An 18,353-nucleotide genomic window follows, 5' to 3' on the forward strand; every position below is an offset into this window, starting at 1 on the left:
AGGGCTTCACTCATTCACCCGGTCATTAATTTATTCTCTCTCACATATAAGCCTTGGGCATTGTTAGGTGTGTGCCAGGCCCTGGATGAGTGTTGGGGGATGGGAGTAGTTCTAAAGATGACAATGACAGGTGGCTGGCCAGGACTGAGAAAGAGGCTCATCCATGAGTCCTTTGCTCTTCAGCCCTGGGGCCTGTCAGTCACCCTGACACACCCTGATCCTGCTCTGACTTCATCGTTCCTGTTTGTGAGCTTTTATTTTTCTCCAAATTTTATCCTTCCCTGACCTCTCCTTGCTTTTTTCCCCCCAGCCTTTTTTTTTTCCCCCCGGTATCTTTAAAATTCAAAGTATACATGGAAACCAAAATAAGATTATATCAAGAGGCCAGGCGCAGTGGCGCACGCCTATAATCCCAGCACTTTGAGTGGCTGAGGCAGGCAGATCGCTTGAGCTCAGGAGTTCAAGACCTGGGCTACATGGCAAAAATGTTTCTACAAAAAAATACAGGCAGGGCGCAGTGGCTCACGCCTGTAATCCCAGCACATTGAGAAGCAGAGGTAGGGGGATCAGCTGAGGTCGGGTTTGAGACCAGCCTGGCCAACATGGTGAAACCCTGTCTCTACTAAAAATACAAAAATTAACCGGGCGTGGTGGAACATGCCTGTAATCCCAGCTACTCGAGAGGCTGAGGCAGGAGAATCACTTGAACCCAGGAGGCGGAGGTTGCAGTGAGCTGAGATTGTGCCACTGTACTGCAGACTGGGCAACAGAGTGAGACTCTGTCTCCAAAAAATAAAAAATAATAAAAAGCCCGGACGCGGTGGCTCACACCTGTAATCCCAGCACTTTGGGAGGCCGAGGTGGGTGGATATCGAGGTCAAGAGATCAAGACTATCCTGGCCAGGCCGGGCGCGGTGGCTCAAGCCTGTAATCCCAGCACTTTGGGAGGCCGAGACGGGTGGATCACGAGGTCAGGAGATCGAGACCATCCTGGCTAACACGGTGAAACCCCGTCTCTAATAAAAAATACAAAAAACTAGCCGGGCGAAGTGGCGGGCGCCTGTGGTCCCAGCTACTCGGGAGGCTGAGGCAGGAGAAATGCTTGAACCCAGGAGGCGGAGGTTGCAGTGAGACGAAATCGCACGACTGCACTCCAGCCTGGCAACAGAGTCTCTGTCTCAAAAAAAAAAAAAAAAATTAAAAAAAAATAAAAAATACAAAAATTAGCCAGGCTTGGTGGCAATGGGTCTGTAAGGTCCCAGCTACTCCTGAGGCTGAGGTGGGAGGATTGCTTGAGGTGGGAGGATTGCTTGAGCTGGGGAGGTTGAGGCTGCAGTGAGCCCAGATAGCACCACTGCACTCTTACCTGGATGTCACAGTGAGATCCTGAATTAAGGAAAAAAAATATATATATATATATCTATATATTTATCTATATATATCCATATATATATCTATATATCTCAAGACACTAAAAAAACTCTTACAAATCAATAAAGAAAAGGACAAACAATAGGAAAACAAACAATTACATGAACAACAGTTTCATATAAGGAAAAAGAAAACAGGCCGAGCATGGTGGCTCATGCCTGTAATCCTGTAATCCCAGCATTTTGGGAGGCTGAGGCAGGAGGATTGCTTGACCTCAGGAGCTCAAGATGAGCCTCGTCAAGAGGCTGGTAGCCTCTTTAGTGAGACCTTGTCTATACTAAAAATAAAAACATTTAGCTGGGCAGAGTAGCCTGTTTGTTTTATCTCTATTATTTTTATTGGAGGCTTTCCTCAATATATAACCCTTGATTCCTGCTCATGTATAACAGAAGTGGGCTAGAAAAGCCACTTTGTACCTCTGAGTACCTGGTTGGGGCTTGTCATACTAAAAACTTTACATCATGACCAGGCGCGGTGGCTCACGCCTGTAATCCCAGCACTTTGGGAGGCTGAGGTGGTCGGCTCACCTGAGGTCGGGAGTTCGAGAGCAGCCTGACCAACATGGAGAAACCCCGTCTCTACTAAAAATACAAAAAATTGGCCGGGCGTGGTGGCTCATGTCTGTAATCCTGGCAGTTTGGGAGGCCAAGGCGGGCGGATCACGAGGTCAGGAAATTTGAGACCATCCTGGCTAACATGGTGAAACCCCGTCTCTACTAAAAATACAAAAAATTAGCTGAGTGTGGTGGCGGGTGCCTGTAGTCCCAGCTACTCAGAAGGCTGAGGCAGGAGAATGGTGAACCTGGGAGGCGGAGCTTGCAGTGAGCTGAGATCGCGCCACTGCACTCCAGCCTGGGCGACAGAGCAAGACTCTGTCTCAAAAAAAAAAAAAAGAAAAACCAAAAATTAGCCGGGCATGGTGGCACATACCTGTAATCCCAGCTACTCGGGAGGCTGAGGCAGGAGAATCACTTGAACCTGGGAGGCGGAGGTTGTGGTGAACCAAGACCGCGCCATTGCACTCCAGCCTGGGCAACGAGTGAAACTCTGTCTCAAAAAAAATAAAAGAAAACCCTTTCTATCAGGGTGATCTGGTTGGGAGTTTTAGGGGGACTCCCTGGTATCAGACTCTAAACATTGATTCTCAGCATTTCCCAAGGCCACCTTGGTTCTCAGCTCTCTTGGATGTGCCCAATTACCTCTGGTGCATCTCTTTTCCACCTTCCAAAATGTTGTTACTGTGTTGTCTTCTCTTCTGAACTCTCCATCTTTGTGGGTTTAAGTTTTTCAAAATGATCTTTAATACCTTTTCAAAAAAATCTTTACTGATGTTTCAGTAAGGTTTTAGGAGGGAAACATATATATTTATTCATTTCATTCTCTTTTACTGGAAAACTTTTATTATGATTACTTTCGAAAGGGTCATAGATGTATCAGTTACAAATTTCTATTCTTTTTTTTTTTTCTTTTTGAGACGGAGGCTTGCTCTGTTGTCCAGGCTGGAGTGCAGTGGCGTGATCTTGGCTGACTGCGGCCTCCGCCTCCCAGGTTCAAGCAATTTTCCTGCCTTAGCCTCCCAAGTAGCTGGGACTACAGGCGCACGCTGCCACGCCCAGCTAACTTTTTTGTATTTTTAGTAGAGACGGGGTTTCACCGTGTTGCCCAGGCTGGTCTCGAACTCCTGAGCTCAGGCAATCCGCCCGCCTCGGCCTCCCAAAGTGTTAGGGTTACAGGCATGAGCTACCGCGCCCGGCCTAAATTTCTATCCTTTAAAATTTTTATTGAGACAGGGTCATGCTCTGTCACCCAGGCTGGAGTGCAGTGGTGTGATCTCGGCTCACTGCAAACTGCAGTCTCAACCTCCCAGGCTCAAGCGATCCTCCTGTTTCAGCCCTCCCCAACCAGGTGAGACTACAGGTGTGTACCACCAAGCCCATGCCCGGCTTTTTTTTTCCTGGTTTTTTTTTTTTTTTTTTTTTTTTTGTAGAGACAGGGTTTTACCACGCCTGCTCTCTAACTCTTAGACTCAAAGGATTCTCCCACCTTGGCCTCCTAAAGTGCTGGGATTACAGGCGTGAACCACTGTGCGCAGTTAAAACTTTCTTTTTTGTTTTGTTTTGTTTTGTTTTGTTTTGTTTTGGCTGGAATGCAGTGGCATGATCTTGGCTCACTGAAACCTCCACCTCCTGGGTTCAAGCGATTCTCCTGCCTCAGCCTCCTGAGTAGCTGGGATTACAGGTGCCTACCACCACACCCGGCTAACTTTTTATATTTTTAGTAGAGACGGGGTTTCTCCATGTTGGGCAGGCTGGTCTGAACTCTTGACCTCAGGTGATCTGCCCGACTTGGCCTCCCAAAGTGCTGGGATTACAGGCGTGAGACACCGCACCTGGCCTTGCCCAGTTACAAATTTCTAAAGGTATAAAATGGTACATAATGAGAAATAAATCCCCTTTCCTTCACTATCATGAGGTTTCTATTATCAATTTCTTGCTTGAAAACAACTTTTTGAGGATTTATACCCAATAAGGTGAATCATTAATTTTCACAGTAAGGGGACCCCGCTTAGAAAACATTTGTTAAACACAGCCTGGCCAACATGGTGAAACCCCATCTCTACTAAAAAATACAAAAATTAGCTGGGCATGGTGGTGCACACCTGTAATCCCAGCTACTCGGGAGGCTGAGGCACAAGAATCGCTTGAAGCTGGGCGGCGGAGGTTGCGGTGAGCCGAGATGGCGCCACTGCACTCCAGCATGGGCGACAGTACAAGACTCTATCTCCAAAAAAAAAAAAAAAAGAAAGAAAACACTTGAGACAGATCCCTGTCCCTTAGGGGCTTCTCTGCAAGCTGGCAAGATGTGTTGACAACAAGGACAATCATTTCTCTTAGCTCTAAATCATTTCACTGTGTGTTAAATATCAGGCTTTTCTCACATAAAGGACAGGGCTCCGTAATACTTCATTCTTTTTTTTTTTTTTTTTTTTTTGAGACTGAATTTCACTCTTGTTGCCCAGGCTGGAGTGCAATGGTGTGATCTCGGCTCACCACAATCTCCACCTCCCAAAGTGATTCTCCTGCCTCAGCCTCCTGAGTAGCTGGGATTACAGGCACCCACCACTGCACCCGGTTAATTTTTGTATTTTTAGTAGAGACAGGGCTTCTCCATGTTGGTCACTTTGGTCTCGAACTCCCAACCTCAGGAGATCTGCCCGCCTCGGCCTCCCAAAGTACTGGGATACAGGCATGAGCTGCCATGCCCGACCTACTTTATCCATTTTTCTTTCTTTCTTTCTCTCTCTCTCTCTTTTTTTTTTTTTTTTTGAGACGGAACGGAGTCTTGCACTGTTGCCTGGGCTGGAGTGCAGTGGTGCCATCTCGGCTCACTGCAACCTCCACCTCCCGGGTTCAAGTGATTCTTCTGCCTCAGCCTCCCGAGTAGCTGGGCTTACAGGCGCCTGCCACCGAACCTGGCTAATTTTTGTATTTTTAGTAGAGACGGGGTTTCACCATCTTGGCAAGGCTGGTCTCGAACTCCTGACCTCGTGATCCACCCGCCTTGGCCTCTCAAAGTGCTGGGATTACAAGCGTGAGCCACTACGCCCGGTCTACTTTATCCAGTTTTCAAAGGAGGAAAGTGAGACTCAGAGAAGAGAAGTGACGGCACAAAGTCACCAGAGTACGTTAGGGAACCTAGATTTAAAAGCAGGTTTTAGAAATCAGCATTGTGCAAGGCATACTAGCTGTGAGGTAGGACTTGATGGTCTAGTTTCTCAATGTGGTCCTCAGTGCCTGGTTTGCAACCAACTGAGGAGTTTCTTACAGATCCAGGCTTCCAGGCCCCACCCACATCTACTGAATAGGAATCTCTTAGGCTAGATTTCAGGAATTTATATTTTTCAGAAGCTTTCCTAGTGATGCTTATGCACATTAAAGTTTGAGCACAGGTGCACACACACACAAAAATGCTCTGGCATCCAGAGCAGGGAGGAGATAGCTCTAAGGAGCCTTCATGGAGAAGGCAGCATGGAGTTTGTCTCTGAAGGCTGGAGAGACTGGGGAGGAGGGGCCCCATATCTGGCTCCTCTGATAAGAGGATTCAAGCTTGGGCCTTTCACTATCTCTCTGCATTGTGGTCATCACTGTCCTTCCTCATCAATCTTTCCAATTTTCTCTTCAGCCTCCTCCCAAAACTTCAACAGCCTTTTCTCTGACTTTGCTTAATATAATTTTCTGCAATCTGGGAACAGGGAGATGGTGCCCACACAGAGATGGATTAGCATGTAAAGGACACACACATACAGGGCAGACAAGTAGAGGGCACTCAGTCACAGGCAGACAGGAAGGGGCAGAGATGGGTAAACAAGAAAAGGATACAAAATGACAAGCGGACAGGGAAGGACAGGCGCACAGCAGATCATTACAAGCAGACATAAATGGGCTGGAAAAGGACACCTATAAACATGGATAGAAAGGAAGAGCACTTACAGAGACAGATGTTACAAGGTCACACCCAAAGCCATAAGAGACAAAACTCACAGACGTAAAGGAATGCAAAGGACCCCTGCAAATGGATAGATGGGAGGCACACCCAGGTAGGACGGACTCAAGTGATTCCTCAGAAAGGTAGCCCTTTACCCCACTGAGCTGAGAAGGGATTAACTTCAAGTACCTGGCCGGGGCTGCCAGGGCCTTGCCCATCTTTGTCTCACTGGTTGCTGCAGAGGGAGGCCAGGCCCCAGGCTCCAGGGTAAGGTGTGCTCCTGGATGTGCACCCCAATCCTGGTGAGGGAGATCACCTCCTCCTTCTTACATCACATTTATTTCAAATCTTAGATACTTATTATTGGGCCTGCAGCCTCGCTTCTTTCTGGCTTGCAGCCCAATTTCGTACGGGTCCCTTGGGCCCTTGCTCTTTTTGGGATGTTTTATTCTAATTCCCAGCCCCAGCCGACGGGGAAGTTTCACCAGTTCATTTACAGCTCACTTTCCCTTTAAGCAATTTTCCCTAATCCGCCAGCTTCCCAGACTCCCTTTCGTTCCCGACATCACTTGCAGTCTCTAAGAGCACCACATCTCCCAGAAATCTTAGTGGCCAAGGGGCTACCCTAGGGAACTTCAAGTACCGAAATGCTCTCTTATCCGTCTCGGTGACTGCCGTGGTGACCGGTGGGGCTTGTAGTCACCTCGGAATTGTTAGGGGACGAAAAAAACTACTCACCCCAAGTGTCCCTGCGTCAGAGGCGGGTTTCTCTTCTGTCTCTCTCTGCTCTCGCCTAAATCCTTCCTCGGACTCCAACTCCCGCCGTGTCTTGCGCTGAGATCCCTGCGACAAAGAATCGGGCTGTGTCCAAAGTGTTCTTTGGGAGTTGTAGTTCCTCTATTGGTGAGGCAAGGAGGAGGCGGAGTGACTCGGCGGCCATTAGCTGTGTGTAGTTGCCCGGGACTAGGAGCTTAAGTGAAGGGGGACGCCTTTTCGGTGGAAATCAGCCGTAGCCATGAGCTTCTGCCGCGGCTAGCCCTAGAGTACGGAGCAGGCGGACTTTTCGATTCCCCGCCCCGCCAGGTGGCGGGGCCTACTAGGCCTCCGGGCATCCCCGGTCTCAAGTAGGCCTCATCTGCCGGCAAGGGCGCCCCAAACGCGGGAGGCGCCATGTCGCTGGTTGCTTACGCCAGCAGCGATGAGAGCGAGCCGGATGAGGCTGAGCCCGAGCCGGAGGAAGAGGAGGCGGTGGCCCCTACATCTGGGCCCACTTTAGGGGGCTTGTTCGCTTCTCTCCCTGCGCCCAAGGGCCCGGCCTTGCTGCCTCCGCCCCCTCAGATGCTGGCCCCAGCGTTTCCCCCGCCGCTGTTGCTTCCCCCACCCACCGCAGACCCCAGGCTTCAGCCTCCTCCCCCCTTGCCCTTCGGCCTGGGAGGCTTCCCCCCACCTCCAGGCGTGAGCCCGGCTGAAGCGGCGGGAGTTGGGGAGGGACTGGGATTGGGGTTGCCCTCGCCCCGAGGCCCTGGCCTCAGTCTGCCCCCTCCAATTGGCGGTGCCGGCCCCCCGCTGGGGCTTCCCAAGCCAAAGAAGAGGAAAGAGCCCGTGAAGATCGCGGCGCCGGAGTTGCATAAGGGAGATGTGAGTATCCGGGGAAGGCACCCCCAGACTGTCCATCGGGTTTGAGTCGGCGGTAGGAGGGACATGTGGAGATTTCGGAACTCCTTCCCACAAACACATCCGTGGATTCAAGGCCACTGGAATCCTCTTATAATGTGATTAATTGAGCTGAAGTTGGTCAACTTCGGGGAGTTTGGGTGTTTGCCCATGTGGGTTTCCTGAAGCTGGGCTTGCCTGCAGAAGGTCACATGTCATCATCACCTGGTACTGACAGGCCTAGGGACACTTGGATCCGCTCCCCCTCTGCATCTTCACCTCAGTCCGGCTTTTTCCCCTTTCCTGCTACTGAGAACAGGATGAAATCTGGCACCTGAGGAATGACAGGAGACAGGGCTCCTGAACCTTTGCCGAACATCTGGGACAAATCTTTTCCTTGCCTCTGAACTCAAAAACATCAGGCCTGGAGGAAAATGATAGTAATCTTGGATTCTATTTTTGAGGGGAGTTAGAGGAGAAATCGAATGTTTGTTGAGTGCAGATCGTTTGCCGTTCATTGGTCCTTTCTTTCAATTATTACAGAGCTCTGGGAGGTAACATACTATTGTTTTACAGATGAGAAACAGGTGTCCAGCATGCACGATTTTACCTGGCAAAGGGCAGAGTGAAGATTAAGGTTCAGTCTCTCTGAACCTCAGATCTGTGCCTCATTTTCACCATTTAGCCATGGTCAAAGCTAGGTGAATTAGGATGCTTGGGTACTGTTTCTAGAAGAGGCAGCGAGTCTTACCTGTTTCTGTATGTGACAGTGGAAAAATACAAGGCTTCTTCTGGAGTGAGGGCTTTGGAGATAAAGGAGAGATTAAGCCTGGGAGCAGGAACTGCTTAGAATTACTTACCAGAGGGAAATTTATTGCCTTTGCTTTTCTTCAGACTCCCAGCTCTGCCTAGGAGCCATTTTCATTCTTTGAACCTGCTGTTCCTTAAATTTCTTCCCTCAGATATCCTAATGTTCTCTCCCTCACCTCACTTGGCCTAAAAGGCCTGTTTTCTGTGAGGACTTCCCTAGCCTGTTATTTAAATTGCAACCTCCTATAAGCTCCTTCTCCCCATTGCTCTTTGTTTTATTTTTCTCCATTGCACTTAACATCATCTATCCTCCCACTAGTATATAAACTCCATGAAGACAGGGATTAACAAAAAAAATTCACTGCTATAATCCTAGTACTTACAACAGTGCCTGGCACATACTGAATACTCCCATGGATGTTTTATGAGTGAAAGAACTCCAACATGGATTCTTCATGGAAGGAGGTTGCAGAGTTTCCCTCCCTATCTTGTTGGAAACTTTCTTCCTTTTTTTTTTTTTTGAGACAGAGTCTCCTTCTGTCGCCCAGGCTGGAGTGCAGTGGCGCGATCTCGGAGTGCAGTGGCGCGATCTCCGGCTCACTGCAAGCTCCACCTCCCGGGTTCACTCCATTCTCCTGCCTCAGCCTCCCCAGTAGCTGGGACTACAAGCGCCTGCGGCCACACCCGGCTAATTTTTTTCTATTTTTATTAGAGACGGGGTTTCACTGTGTTAGCCAGGATGGTCTCGATCTCCCGACCTCGTGATCCACCCGCCTTGGTCTCCTAAAGTGCTGGGATTACAGGTGTGAGCCACCGCGCCTGGTCACTTTCTTCCATTTTATTTCCTGCTTCTTGCACACCTGAGAGTCTGTCATCCTAAGTCTAGGATCCAAAAAAAAGCCTTTTATTGCTCCATGGAAACTTACCTTGGCTTTGATTTAACCTGGAACATGGAAGGATCCCTGAATGAGACAAATAAAAACAGTCTACACGGACATGGAAAGGCTCATTTCTAGCGCTGTGAAGGCAGCATTATAGAAAGTTGGGAGAGGATGTAGAATCTGCCATTTAGGTTGGCTGAGGTGGCAGAAAACTCTGAAGACTCCTAACACTCCCTCCTTTGTAAGCATTCACTAAATTTCTGAAGTGAACAGTGACATGGCTAATTAAAGTCCTAGCCCTTGCTGGTTGAGTTTTCCATTTTTGTTCTGTTCAAGTTGGTCTTTTTGTTCTTGGAACACGTAATTCCTGCAGAAAGGTAGCCTAAGAATGTTCAAGATGGTCAGGTGAGGGTAACCTTTGTCTTTATTTATCTTTTGAGATGTAGTTTCGCTCATTGTCCAGGCTGGAGTGCAATGGCACAATCTCGGCTCACCGCAACCTCCGCCTCCAGGGTTCAAGCGATTCTCCTGCCTCAGCCTCCCGAGTAGAGTACCTGTGATTACAGGCGTGCGCCACCATGCCCAGCTAATTTTGTATTTTTGGTAGAGACTGGGGTTTCTCCTTGTTGGTCAGGCAGGTCTTGAACTCCTGACCTCAGGTGATCTGACCACCTTGGCCTCCCAAAGTGCTGGGATTACAGGCGTGAGCCACCGCGCCAGCCAACCATTGTCTTTAAAAGAGCTGTGCCCCTCCAGTTCTAAGCCCCTCCAGTTCTGAGCTCTATGTCTTACACTTAGTAGGCTCTTAGTACACAGTTGAAAGAATGAATTAGGTTTCCTTAAGTAAATAATTTCCCTTTAGAGTTTGGTGGTGAAGTAGAAGTAATTAGAAGTAATTAACTCTCAGCTATTTCATTCAATTGATATTGAGCTCTTTCTTTGTACCTGGAGCTAAGAATGTACAGTAGTGAACATGATAGCCCCAGCCCAAAAGGAGCTTATGATCTACTGGAGAAAACAGAAGGAAATAGATTTTAGATAAAGGCAGAGAAGGACCGCGATAAGCTGGTGCCATTGGAGTACACCTAGTGGGCATTAGTCTAGTCTTGGGAGGTTGGGGAGCCCTCTAGGGGGAGATGTCTAAGCAGAGATAAGGCTGATGAAAGGGTAGTGTGGGAGCAGCACAGCAGAGGAAACAATGTATAAAAGCTTGGAGGACAAAGAGGGAGAACGCTTTCAGGGAACCTCAGGTGAGTTAAGCACAGTGGCTGGAGCATTTGAGAGGGTGGGGAGTGCTGAGAGAATGGGGCTAGAGAGAGAGAGGCTGAGGCCAGATAATGGGCCTTGGATGCCATGCTAGGGTCTTTCTACCTTATTTGGGGGTAGTGAAGACCCCTTAAAGGCAAGAAATCTCTGATCACAGAGTGGTGAGAAACTTGGAGGGAGCAAGACTGGCAGAATGTGAGAGGCTGGTGGCCTGGTTGATGAACTAGGGGATGGAGAGAACTGGAGCATCGAGGTACATTTAGGAGGGGGAAGTGGTAAGACTGGAGGATTGATTAGATGTTACACTAAGGAGAGGATTCAAGGTTGACCCCCACTGCATTTTGCCTCAGGCAGCTGGGGGGTTGGTGTTGCTATTTATTGAGGGAATACGGAAGGCAGAGCAGATTGGGGATTAGATTTCATTTGTTGCAAGTGTTAGAAGCCAGCTCAAGCTAGTTTAAATGTTTTTTTTTTTTTTTTTCTTTTCTTATTTAAATAAATGAAGATGTTGTCTCACTATGTTGCCCAGGCTGGTCTTGAACTCTTGAGCTCAAGCAGCCCTTCTGCCTTGGCCTCTCGAAGTGCTGGGATTACAGATGTGAGCCACCATGCCTGGCCTTAAATGGTAATGCATCATAAATATACTGTGGTACCTCAGAAGGAACCTGCATCAGGAACCTGAGATCTGTTGGGGATCTCTACACAGCTGTTCTTTGCACATTTGATTCATTTAAAAAAATTTTTTATTTTATTTTTAAATTTTAATATATTTATTTATTTATTTTGAGACCAGATTATGAGACTGGTTAATTTTTGTATTTTTAGTAGAGATGGAGTTTCACTATGTTGCCAAGGCTGGTCTCAAACTCCTGGGCTCAACTGATCTGCCTGCCTTGGCCTCCCAAAGTGCTGGGGTTACAGGCGTGAGCCACTGCTCCTGGCCTTGATTCATTATTTCTCTGCGGATTAGCTTCTTAACCTTTGTTGTAGGTGAAAGATGGCCACCCACACCTTGGTTTTTTTTCTCTGCGGATTCATTATTCCTCTGCAGATTAGCTTCTTAACCATTGTAATAGGTGAAAGATGGCCACCCACACCTTGGTTTTTATTTCTTTCCTTTTAGAGATCAGTCCAGATTGAACTACGATGGTAGTCTCAATTCTGGTTTTCCTGGAGTGAGAATTTGGTTGATTTGATTTGGGTCATATTACCCAATCATCTGTAGTCAGGGTAGTACCAAATTCTCCCGCCAGGTATATTCCAAAATTAAATTCAGTCAGTTTTTGATTTTTGTGAGGAATTAGGAATGATCCATAGAATGGATAATCATCCCATCTTTTTCCCTTCTTGCTGTGACCCAAGCTACACTGGTTGATTTCATAGGCTTAGGGGAGGCAGACTTCCCCTAGCGTATGAAAAACCCAAATCAGAAGAATAAGTCTGCTGGAAGAGTTTTCTATCATATAATGCGTATTCCAAAGCACACAGACATTTTAGGGTTATCTGGATTAGTATTTATCACCACTTTCAGATTGTTTACCCAGATAGTAGAAAATTTGAAGCTCTGAGACATATTTCACTAATTTTTGTCACTTCTAGTAACCAAATAAGAATTGCCTGCAGTGGATTTAGCTAAGTTTTAGCCCTAGCTAAAGGGAAGGGAGAGTGTGCTTATATGTGTGGGGCACCTGCTTAATGTCTGACACTTACCTTTAGTTTATAAAGAAGAAATCAGAAGTTTAGAGAACAGAGGTGATTTGCCTGAAAACACACAGTCTGTGGGTAGCTGCGATTGTATTTGAACCTGGATGAGATTTGTTGTGTTTATCGGGGTGTCTATTGAAAACATAGAAGGAAGAGCCTGGGGCAGCCAGAAAGCAGAAAGCAATACAAATGAGGAGTGCAAAAATGGGAGTGAAAACGGTATCCTACCAGCAGGTACTTGAGACTTAAGAGTAAAAAAGGTTGATGAATCTAGCAAATGGGGATAATAGTAATGATTAGGGTTTGGAGCCCCCAGGTGTGGGGCTTAGGGGGCGTCTGTTCTTGGGTTATTTCCTCCTTGGCTTTTAGTCCTGGCAGCTAGTGATTGCTTTTTGGAGAGGGAGTGTCTCAGAGCCAGAGCCTGGGAAGATAAGAGAGAGGCTGCCATGGGGAATGAGGCTCTGATAGATTAGCAGATCCCACAGGACCTAGCTTAATGGAAAATGTCTGTTTCCGTTCTTGCTCAGCAGTCTCGGGGTATGTGCGTCTTGTCACTCTTGGCAGCTGGAACAGAGAGGACAGTGGTGGCCATTGAGGCTCAGGTTCTCGTGAGGCCAAGGAGAAATACAGTACTTTCTTATTAACAAACTCAACAGTTTGTTTCTCAAAACCAATGTGTGCCTGTTGTGGCCGAGGACGCTCTCAGCCCTGGATGCTTCGGTGTTTCTAGCATTGCCCTTCTTCCTTGATCTAATGGCACAGACCCACTCAGATGGCCATTTGCTGGTCTTTAGCACTCTCTAGAAGTTGACTCCACAACCTCCATTTAATATACTCCTGAGGAAAACAGGTTGGCAGTTCCTCAAAAGGTGTGTTTGTTGTTTTTTTTTTTTTCTGAGACGGAGTCTCGCTCTATCTCAGCTCACTGCAAGCTCCGCCTCCCGGGTCTACGCCATTCTCCTGCCTCAGCCTCCCCAGTAGCTGGGACTACAGGCACCCGCCACCTCGCCCGGGTAGTTTTTTGTATTTTTTTAGTAGAGACGGGGTTTCACCGTGTTGGCCAGGCTAGTCTCGATCTCCTGACCTCGTGATCCGCCCGTCTCGGCCTCCCAAAGTGCTGGGATTACAGGCTTGAGCCACCGCGCCCGGCCCCCTCAAAAGGTTAAACAAACAGAATGATGATCCACCAATTTCACTCCTAGGTGAAAAGAATCAAAAGTGGAGATTCAAACAGATACTTGTATGCCAGTGGTCATAGCAGCAATACTCCCAGTAGCCAAAGGTGGCAACAACCCAAGTGTTCATCAACAGTAGATAAAATGTGGTATGTGCACACGTTGGGATATTATTCAGCCTTAAAAAGGAATGAAATTCTGATACGTGCTACAACATGGATGGACCTTGAAGACGTTATGCTAAGTAAAGTAAGCCAGTCACAAAAGGACAAATATTGTATAGTTCCACTTATATGAGGTACCTAGAAAAGTCAAGTTCATAGAGACAGAAAGTGGAATAACAGTTACCAGGGGCTGGGGAAGGTGAGGATAAAGAGTTACTGTTTAATGGGTGCAGAGTTTCTTTCTTTCTTTCTTTTTTTTTTTAAATGAGACAGGGTCTCAGTCTGTTGCCCAGGCTGGAATGTAGTGGCTTGATTATGGCTCACTGCAGCCTCTACCTCCTAGGCTCAAGCAACCCTCCTGCCTCAGTCTCCCCAGTAGCTGGGACCACGGTAATGTGCTACTGTACCTGGCTATGTTTTTAAAAAACTTTTTTGCGAGGCATGGTGGCTCATGCCTGTAAACCCCACACTTTGGGAGGCCGAGGCGGGTGGATCACGAGGTCAAGAGTTCAAGACCAGCCTGGCCAAGATGGTGAAACACTGTCTCTACTAAAAATATAAAAATTAGCTGGGCGTGGTGGCGCATGCCTGTAATTCCAGCTACTTGGGAGGTTGAGGCACAGAATTGCTTGAACCGGGGAGACAGAGGTTGCAGTGAGCCGAGATCGCGCCACTGCACTCCAGCCTGGGTGACAGAGTGAAACTCCATCTCAAAAAAAAAAAAAAAAGCCAGGTGCGGTGGCTCACACCTGTAATCCCAGCACTTTGGGAGGCTGAGGCGGGTGGATCACAAAGTCAGGAGATCGAGACCATCCTGGCTAACACGGTGAAACCCCGTCTCTACTAAAAATACAAAAAATTAGCCGGGCGTGGTGGTGGACGCCTGTAGTCCCAGCTACTTGGGAGGCTGAGACAGGAGAATGGTGTGAACCCAGGAGGCGGAGCTTGCAGTGAGCTGAGATCATGCCACTGCACTCCAGCCTGGGCCACAGAGCAAGACTCTGTCTCACAAAAAAAAAAAAGAAAAAAATTTTTTTGTTTGTGGAGATGGGGGTCTTATGATATTCTCCGGGCTGGCCTCAAACCCCTGGGGCTCAAGTGATCCTCCTGCCTCATTTTTCTTTCCTTTTTTTTTTTTTTGAGACAGGGTCCTGCTCTGTTGCCCAGCCTGGAGTGTAGTGGCACAATCTTAGCTTACTTCAGCCTTGACCTCCTTGGCTCAAGCAGTCCTCCCACCTCAGCCTTCTGAGTAGCTGGGAGTATAGGCCCATGGCTAATTTAAATTTTTTTTTTTTTTTTTTTGAGACATAGTTCCATCTGTCACCCAGGCTGGAATGCAGTGGCATGATCTTGGCTCACTGCAACCTCCACTTCCCGGGTTCAAGCGATTCTCCTGCCTCAGCCTCCTGAGTAGCTGGGACTACAAGCGCCCGCCACCATCCCCGGCTAATTTTTGTATTTTTAGTAGAGATGGGGTTTCACCATATTGGCCAGACTGGTCTTGAACTCCTGACCTTGTGATCTGCCCACCTCGGCCTCCCAAAGTGCTGGGATTACAGGCATGAGCCACCATGCCCGGCTAATTTTTAAAATTTTTTGGTAGAGATGAGGTCTGTCTACAGTGCCCAGACTTGTCTCAAATTCCTGGGCTCAAGCAATCCTCCCATCTGGGCATCTCCAAATGCTGGGATTATAGGGGCGAACCACTGTGCCTGGCCATCCCCGCTTTGCCTCATTTTTGAAGTTGTTATTTTAGTGTTCTGTTTCAGGGAGTCTGTCGTTTATGGTGTGTCATGAGATTATTTATAATAGGGGTCAGTAGAAGTTTTATAGAAGATGTTTGGGCTGGGTGCAGTGGTTCATGCCTGCAATCCCAACACTTTGGGAGGCCAAGGCAGGTAAATTGCTTGAGGACAGGAGTTTGAGACTAGCCTGGGCAACAGAGTGAGACCCCGCCTTTTATCTCTACAAAAAAATTTAAAAAATAAAATAGCTGAGCATGATGGGCAAGTGTCTGTAGTCCCAGCTACTTGGGAGGCTGAGGCAGGAAGATTGCTTGAGACCAGGAGTTTGAGGTTACAGTGAGCTGTAATTGTGCCACTCTACTCCAGCCTGGGCACAGCAGAGCAAGACCATGTCTTAAGGGAAAAAGGTGTTCAAAGAGAAGAGTGATTGTGAGTAGCCATAGCAATCCTCTAAATCTAGAAATAGACTGTTGTGAAGTCTTTGTACAGGTTTTTTTTGTGTGTGTGCTTTTAAACTATAAACTCAGGTTGTCAGTATAATGGAAACGATCTGTGACATTTACAGAGAAATTGAATTTTCTTTCCACCGTGGATCTGGCCTTCAATTCTATTAGCTGTGGGGCATTTTGCCTGCTACAGTCTCAGAGTAGCCACTTTTTGGTTTTCAAAGGATTGAATGAAAAATGAGTAAATTGCCTGATACATAGGACGCACTTGGTAGATGGTTGTGCTTTCCTTTGCCACCCTTTCCTTTATCCCCCACATTTAGATACCAAGATGGATTTCCCTTACGGGTTTAAAATATATATATATATATTTGATAGCAGTTAGTAATTAAACTCATTGTGTACTGACTACTGGGAGGAAGTATTCAACTATAAGAAATACCCTTTGCTGGGCTGGGCCCGGTGGCTCACGCCTGTAATCCCAGCACTTTGGGAGGCCGAGGAGGGGGATCACCTGAGGTCAGGAGTTCGAGACCAGCCTGACCAATATGGAGAAACCCCGTCTCTACTAAAAATACAAAATTAGCTGGGCGTGGTGGCACACGCCTGTAATCCCAGCTACTAGGGAGGCTGAGGCAGGAGAATCGCTTGAACCTGGGAGGCAGAGGTTGCAGTGAGCCGAGATCACGCCATTTGACTCCAGCCTGGGCAACAAGAGCAAAACTCTGTCTCAAAAAAAAAAAAAAAAAAAAAAACAGAAAGAAAAAAAAAAGAAATACCCTTTGCCGTCAGAGTGAAGGCAATAATATATGTGAAAAATGTAATGTTTACAGAGCAGGCACAAATGAACCCGAATTAATATGATGCCACCCTAAACAAATGAGTGATGTAGGGACACGTAGTGAAAAGGAGCAAGGTGAGATTCATCAGAGAGACTTCTCAGGAGTTTTGAGTCAGGAAGTACAGAACGCAGATTGGTAACAGAATGAGAGGTGGCAGTGATATGGGAGGGGTGGGAGTGACAAGGGGAAGGACTTACATGAAAGGAAGCACAAATACAAACAGGAGATTCTTTAAGGGGATGCAACATTTTTATTGTGAGTTGACAATTTATCATTGTACCTATAGGATACACGATGATGTTAAGAATTATGAATACTGTAGAATAATTAAACTAATATAGCTGTCACTTCAAATGCTTATTATTATTATTTTTTTTTTGTGGTGAGAACATTCGAAATTCACTCTCAGCAGTTTTGAAATGTATAATACACTATTATTAGCTATATTCACCATACTGTGCAATAGATCTCAAAAATACCCTCAGACTTCTTCTTCCTGTCTGAGATTTTGTACCCTTTGACCATCATCTCCTCAGTGGTAACCACCATTGTGCTCTGCTTCTATGAAGTACATTCTTTTACCATTGTAATTTTGGCTCACTATAACTTCCACTTCCCAGGCTCAAGCGATCCTCTCACCTCAGCCTCCCTAGTAGCTAGGACCACAGGTGTGCATCACCATGCCCAGCTAATTTTTAATTTTAAAAATTTAAAAATTTGTAGTAGTATTATTATTATTGAGACCAAGTCTCGTTCTGTCACCCAGGCTGGAGTGCAGTGGCGCAAGCTTGGTGCTCACTGTAACCTTCGCTTCCTGGGTTCAAGCAATTCTCCTGCCTCAGTCACCCGAGTAACTGGGACTACAGGCAAAGGCGCCCGCCATCATGCCCAGCTAATTTTTGTATTTTTTGTAGAGCTGAGGTTTCACCATATTGGCCAGGCTGGTCTCGAACTCCTGACCTCAAGTGATCTGCCTTCATTGGCCTCCCAAAGTGCTGGGATTACAGGTGTAAGCCACTGGACTGGGCCTATTTTAAATTTTTATTTATTTTTATTTTGTAAAAAATTTCTGAGTGAGGTCCTTCTTTTATTTTCTATTTCATCTTTAAAAAAAAAAAAAAAAATTAGAGGTGGGGGTCTCATTGTGTTGACCAGGCTGGTCTTAAACTCCTGGCCTCAAGTGATTCTCCCATTTTGGCCTCCCAAAGTGCTAGGATTACAGGTGTGAGCCACCATGCCTGGTCTAATTTTTTTTTCTTTTTTTGTTTTTTGAGACAGTCTGCTCTGTCACCCAGGCTGGAGTCCAGTGGCACAATCTCAGCGCACTGCAACCTCCGCCTCCTGGGTTCAAGCAATTCTTGTACCTCAGCCTCCTGAGAAGCACGTGTCACCACGCCTGGCTAACTTTTGCATTTTTATTTATTTATATTTTTGAGACAGAGTTTCACTCTGTCGCCTGGGCTGGAGTGCAGTGGCATGATCTCGGCTCACTGCAACCTCCGCCTCCCGGGTTCAAGCGATTCTCCTGCCTCAGCCTCCCGAGTAGCTGGGATTACAGGCATGTGCCACCACACCCAGCTAATCTTTTGTATTTTTAGTAGAGACAGGGTTTCACCGTGTTGTTTGGGCTGGTCTCAAACTCCTGGGCTCAAGCAATCCTCCCGCCTTGGCCTCCCAAAGTGCTGGGATTACAGGCGCGAGCCACCATGCCACACTGTCATATGGTAAATTCTATTGTTAATTTTTTAAAA

The 18,353-nt window shown here is 47.1% G+C and overlaps 1 protein-coding gene across 1 annotated transcript in view; it reads left to right on the plus strand.

The window, feature by feature from the left end:
• The first annotated feature begins 6,484 nt into the window (after nucleotides 1-6,484).
• PRCC (proline rich mitotic checkpoint control factor) overlaps nucleotides 6,485-18,353 on the plus strand; it is a 31,181-nt gene continuing 19,312 nt past the window's right edge. Inside the window, exon 1 of the mRNA XM_003892841.5 lies at nucleotides 6,485-7,554. Coding sequence (XP_003892890.1) covers nucleotides 7,087-7,554 — 468 coding nt within the window. The 5' untranslated portion in view covers nucleotides 6,485-7,086. The remainder of the gene's footprint in view (nucleotides 7,555-18,353) is intronic.

Source organism: Papio anubis, chromosome 1, assembly GCF_008728515.1.
Source record: "Papio anubis isolate 15944 chromosome 1, Panubis1.0, whole genome shotgun sequence".
Lineage (NCBI taxonomy): Eukaryota > Metazoa > Chordata > Mammalia > Primates > Cercopithecidae > Papio > Papio anubis.